Source organism: Hyla sarda, chromosome 9, assembly GCF_029499605.1.
Source record: "Hyla sarda isolate aHylSar1 chromosome 9, aHylSar1.hap1, whole genome shotgun sequence".
Lineage (NCBI taxonomy): Eukaryota > Metazoa > Chordata > Amphibia > Anura > Hylidae > Hyla > Hyla sarda.
In genome coordinates this window covers 159,927,501-159,932,949 of record NC_079197.1, presented here as the reverse complement: position 1 = coordinate 159,932,949, position 5,449 = coordinate 159,927,501, and the positions used below count along the sequence as shown (strand labels likewise).

The 5,449-nt window shown below is 41.3% G+C and overlaps 1 protein-coding gene across 1 annotated transcript in view; it reads left to right on the top strand.

Moving 5' to 3' along the window:
- The window catches only part of LOC130290896 (interferon lambda-3-like), a 3,841-nt gene extending 2,603 nt beyond the window's left edge, over nt 1–1,238 (top strand). Inside the window, exon 7 of the mRNA XM_056539091.1 lies at nt 1,149–1,238. Coding sequence (XP_056395066.1) covers nt 1,149–1,238 — 90 coding nt within the window. The remainder of the gene's footprint in view (nt 1–1,148) is intronic.
- The last annotated feature ends 4,211 nt before the right edge of the window (nt 1,239–5,449 follow it).

The window sequence follows — 5,449 nt, the reverse complement described above, 5'->3', positions numbered from 1 at the left end:
TCCTGGACATATAGATGAGGGTCTACTGATGACTGGAGGAAATCCCATTATACAATGATCTTTTATACATAGAAGACATGTAAGGAATTAGGGGTGTGAATCGCCAAGAATTTGGCGATACGATTCGAATCGCGATACCAGTGTGGCGATTCGATATATCCCGATATATCGCGATACCGTCTAGGTGACGATACATCACGATATATCCCGATACATCGTCCACCTGGGAGTATTCATAGATCCCAATAGACGCCGCTGTCAGCTTTGACAGCGCGCACTTTTCTCATTTTATCCCGTCCGGGCTGCAAAATAAAAGAAAACGCACTTTATCTTACCTGCCAACGAGCCCCCGGACCTCCGGTACAGGTGTTCGGTCCCCGGGCTGTATTCTTCTTTCTTCCTGTTAGATCGGCATGTCACACGGAGCTTCAGCCTATCACTGGCCAAGGCGGGACATCGCTGCGGCCGGTGATAGGCTGAAGCTCCGTGAGACGTGCCGGGCTAATAGGAAGGAGCTCCGGGGGCTCGTTGGCAGGTAAGAGAGAGTGCATTTTCTTTTATTTTGCAGCCCGGACGGGATAAAACGAGAAAAGTGTGCGCCGGACTACTCCTTTAATAGCCAGCTGCGGCAATCGCCGCATGCTGGCTATTAGCGGCGGCCCCCGGCTACTGAGAACAGCCGGGGGCTGCAGAGTATGGAGCGGGCACGAGTCCGGAGCCCGCTCCATACACAATGCAGAGCACCGCATGCTGGATACTAGCGGCGTTGATGCATCAGCGGCCCCAGGCTACTGAAATCAGCCGGGGGTCGCAGAGTACGGAGCGGGCACGAGTCGGAGCCCTCTCCATACACCCAGAGCGCCACCGTGTCAGATACGGCATGCCCGGCTCCACAAATGTGGAACTTGTATCTCCTGATGCCCGGGACATGCTGTTTCGGGCGTCAGGAGATAAAAATTCCACATCCCTAAAAGAATCGATTCAAAAATGAAAAAATCGCGATAATCGCGCAAGTCGATTTTTTCTTACATCCCTATAAGGAATACAGAGTGGCAGATAGAGGAGATGACAGAAACTCAGTAATATTATATAATGTTGGGTCCACAATGTTACTTACTAACACTTTTCATATTATTATTATTCTTTAGGCCTCTGCACAATGTCTCCAGGACGCTGTGTTACTCGGTCTCATCCAGTTACTGGTGGAAGATGTCGGGTGTTGGGCTCATGGGAAGTAACTACAGAGAAACGTCTAAAGATATACAAAAGTCTACAGGAAGGAGTTAATGGTGGAGAACATCAGTAGATCCGTCTACACAGAAGAGAATCTCTAGACAAGAGTCTACATAGTCACCTGTCATGACCTCCAGATCAGAAGAGTGAACATCATCTTTCAGTGAACCTTCTGAGCTATATACTATAGAAGAAAATTTTTCATATTTATGAAAAGTTATTTATTTTATAATGTATTATTATAACATATATTTATTATATTTATTTATGTTAAATTATTATGTTATTATATTTTTATATGTTAAATTATTATAGTTTAATAATTATTTTATTGTATTTATTTCCATCCTGTTGTCCTCCTGGATACATTGGGTTTATTTTCCTTTTAAATGTTGATGTTTCAATAAACCTGAATTACTTTATCTTTGTTTCTATTGATGAATTTATTTTCTAAGCTTTTCATAGATATTCAATTGAAAAGGACATGTGACCTATTGCTATTTGTCACTGGAGAGAGTTAGAACACATTAGAAGCTGAACCCCTGGAAAAAAGTTCTAGATGTAAATATTCAATAGACAGATTAGAATATTTCCCAGATAATCTCTGATTTCTTGTAATGTAATTTAAATATTCTGTGAAACGTGCAAAGTCCTCTGTTGAGCTCTTTAATGTAAAATTTGAGGTCGGCCATGTACCCCTTATATAAAATTTGTTATATGTTATTCTTCCAGGGGAAATGATGAATTGATGCTTGTATTCCCCGAGTTAGCAAATGATGGTGCAAACCGGGTACCCATGGCCATACCTGGATTGGTAGTACAGCTGGGAGTTGAATGTTGTGTTTCATGATAAATAAAATGCTGTTAATTAGGATCTTCTTCTGTTCAGCAGGAACAGAGGTTATAACCTTAACCCTTAGATCATGTAGAATGTTGGAATATCTATGGTAGCGCATAGGTACGCCTGTTTTTATTTGTCGTCTTGCAAGATCTTTATCGGGGTTGGGGTGTTCTTTAGGTATAATATTAACTTGATCCCATATCCCTGTAATGGGGAATTTATGTATGGGAGATGTTGGTGATGGCCAAAGTATTCCTGGATATGATGGGTCTATGGGAAATGGGGTTCTGTAGGCTTTTGTAGATCTTTGGTAAGTGGTAAAAATATGAGCAGTTTTGGCTTTTTGACGATTAGAAAATGTTGTTCTTTCTTATTTGATATTCCTATTTAGAAGACTTGATTTACCAACTGGTCATGGACTCTTTTTGAAATGTCAAAGTAGGGTCTGCTTCCAAACGTGTATAGTATTGGGTATCACACTACTGTATATACTCATGGCTTAAGTTATATATATGTCAGATGAAACCAATGCAAAACTATATCAATAGAACAACCTCTATGGTAAATGGCATCAAAGTTAGATCTTGGTTTCAGGTTTGTTATGATAGGAAAGGGATCTAGTAATATGTCAGACCCTGAATTTGTGGGTTCAGAATAGACATCTCTCTTTAAGGACAGAGTGTCTTGTAAGGGTTAATTTACATGTTTAGTAAATACACTAAGATTTACATATAAACTAAAATCATTGGGCTTTTCTGTGGGCAGAGCGACAAGCCTTTATTTAGTTGTCTTTCGGCCACAGAAAGGAGATGTAAGGATAGATTAAAGGGGTACTCCACTGCTCAGCATTTGGAGCAAACTGTTCCAAACACTGGAGCCAGCGCCGGGAGCTCGTGACATATGTCATAGCCCCGCCCCCTCAATGCAAGTCTATGGGAAAGGGCAAAATGTCTGTTTGTTCCAAATGCAGAGCAGCAAAGTACCCTTTTAAAGATCTTTATTGTTTCATTTTGTTCTCTTGGATTTCGACCTCTGATTGTTCTTTCCAATTTCTTCTCTTTCCTTTACACCTTTTTTTTTGGCTTGTTTTTTTCTCTCTTTTTCTTCTCTCTTCATCCCCAGAGAGCTGTAAAACTGTCTGATGAGTGGGGTATGGGGGTGTTTCCCGAAATGGGTGTGGGAGAAAGGATGGCTGGTAGTTTAAAAAACAAAACAAACAAAAAAAACAACAACACAGATTAGTTCAAATAATTTGCTTATTTTAGCTGAATTCAGGAGGGTGTATGGTTGTGCTATGGACCCAACCCCTCCACCCCACCCCAACCCCCACTGCCCAAAATAGATCCATCATATCTAGGAATAATTACATCGCCGGCAACCTCTCCCATTTTGTAGATGTCTTGTTATAAAGATATGAGATTAAGTTGGAATCGTATCTGAAGGACACTCTAACCCTGACAAAAATCTTGGAAGACTACCAATAAGAACAGGGTTACCTATGTGCTACCTTGGATATTCTAACATCCCATATGATCTAGGGGGGGTAAAATTATAACACCAATTCTGTTGCTGGACACTTCCATGCCTGCGGAACAGGAGATCCTAATTTACAGCATTTCATTTATCAGAAAACACAATTTTTTATGTTCAACTCCCAGCTATACCTTCAAACCAAAGGTACCGCCATAGGTACCCAGCTTGCTCCATCATTTGCTAACTTATACGTAGGGTCATACAAGCATGGATTTATCATCTACCCGGGAAGGATACCATAATTTTAAAGAAGGGATACATTGAAAACCTCATGTTTATATTAAGGGGCTCAACAGAGGACTTTACAAGTTTCCCAGAATATTTGAATTGCAATACATGGAATGTGAAGTTCTCCAGTAAATGTTCTAACTTCTCTATTAAAGGGGTACTCCGCTGCTCAGCTTTTTTAACAAACTGTCCTGAATGCTGGAGTCGGCGACATCATAGCCCCGCCCCCTCATGAAGTCACGCCAGCCCCCTCAATGCAAGTCTATGGGAGGGGACGTTACAGCTGTCATGTGCCCTCCCATAGACTTGCATTGAGTGGGCGGGGCGTGATGTAATGGGGGGGCTTTGAAGTCACGATCTTCTGGTGCCGCCTCCAGGGTTCGGAACAGTTTATTCCAAACACTGAGCAGCGGAGTACCCCTTTAAATATTTACATCTAGAACTTTCTTTGGGAGTTTTGAAATTGTAACTAAAAATACTTCAAAACTGTAACAGTCTACTAGACTCGAACTACCATTATAGTAAGTGAAAGAAGATCATCCTGTACAGTCAGTTCATATAATGGAGTCCTAACCAATGACACTGCTGTAAACCAGAGAAAAATATCCCAACAGTAACATTTGGACAATAATCCACAAAAATGTCATCACTTTATAACCAATTTTTCTACCTCTCATAATAAACTAAGGGATTTTTTTTTACAAAAGCGCGTTATGACCCCATCATTAAAGATAACACTCACTCCCTACAGATTACCTTAAGACGGGTTCAACCCCTTAAAATACTTTAGCATCACCCCGCTTATGAGAAACCCACTAAATACAAGTGGATAAAAGAGTGTTTAAAGTGCAAAAACCCTCCTGCAGATGTTGGGATGATATGAAGGACAATATGTGGACAGAACAAAACAACAACTATAAAGCTGTGTGATCAATCAATCACCATAATGTTACCAAGGCGATGTTACACTAAGTGCCTCTGAACACGCTGCCCTAGTCTATTGGAATAATATTCTAGAGTTTGAGATCACAGCTATAGAAGACATCTCCCGTACACCACATGACAGAGTTATCCCTAAATCATCTGTTCCGGAGAAGTGGTTTCATGCCGAGAATTCTGTATCTTTCCTCTTCCTACTACTGCACTATTGTTGGTCCATCTGCCCCATTACTGACCTCCAGGGAAGGCGTCACCAGTGCCATATACAAGGATACTACAAGGTCTTTGTGTCTTTCATATAACACAAGATGAGAAGTTTCCCAGACGGAGATTACACCTGTATTCTGCTAAACCTCAAGTCTGGCATACTACCCTATAGGAAGATCTGACTTCAAGTAAATGGGAGAAGACTCCTCCTAACACTCCTTCCCCTAATACAGGGAGAACTAATATATATAATAAAGACCCTCCAGTCCCTCAGTATCTATCTCTATATTAGTACATGTTATCTCTCTGTATACAGCGGAGATTCCTCCTGTCACCTGTAGTAGTGGAGGAGACTCCTCCCATTTACCTGGAGTCTCCTTCTCACCTGTATAGGAAGGAAACTGAAAGCTGTAAGGAGTTCCCACGGCTGCCGTCACTTGTCTAATGTCACTTGTATTCTGATCATAG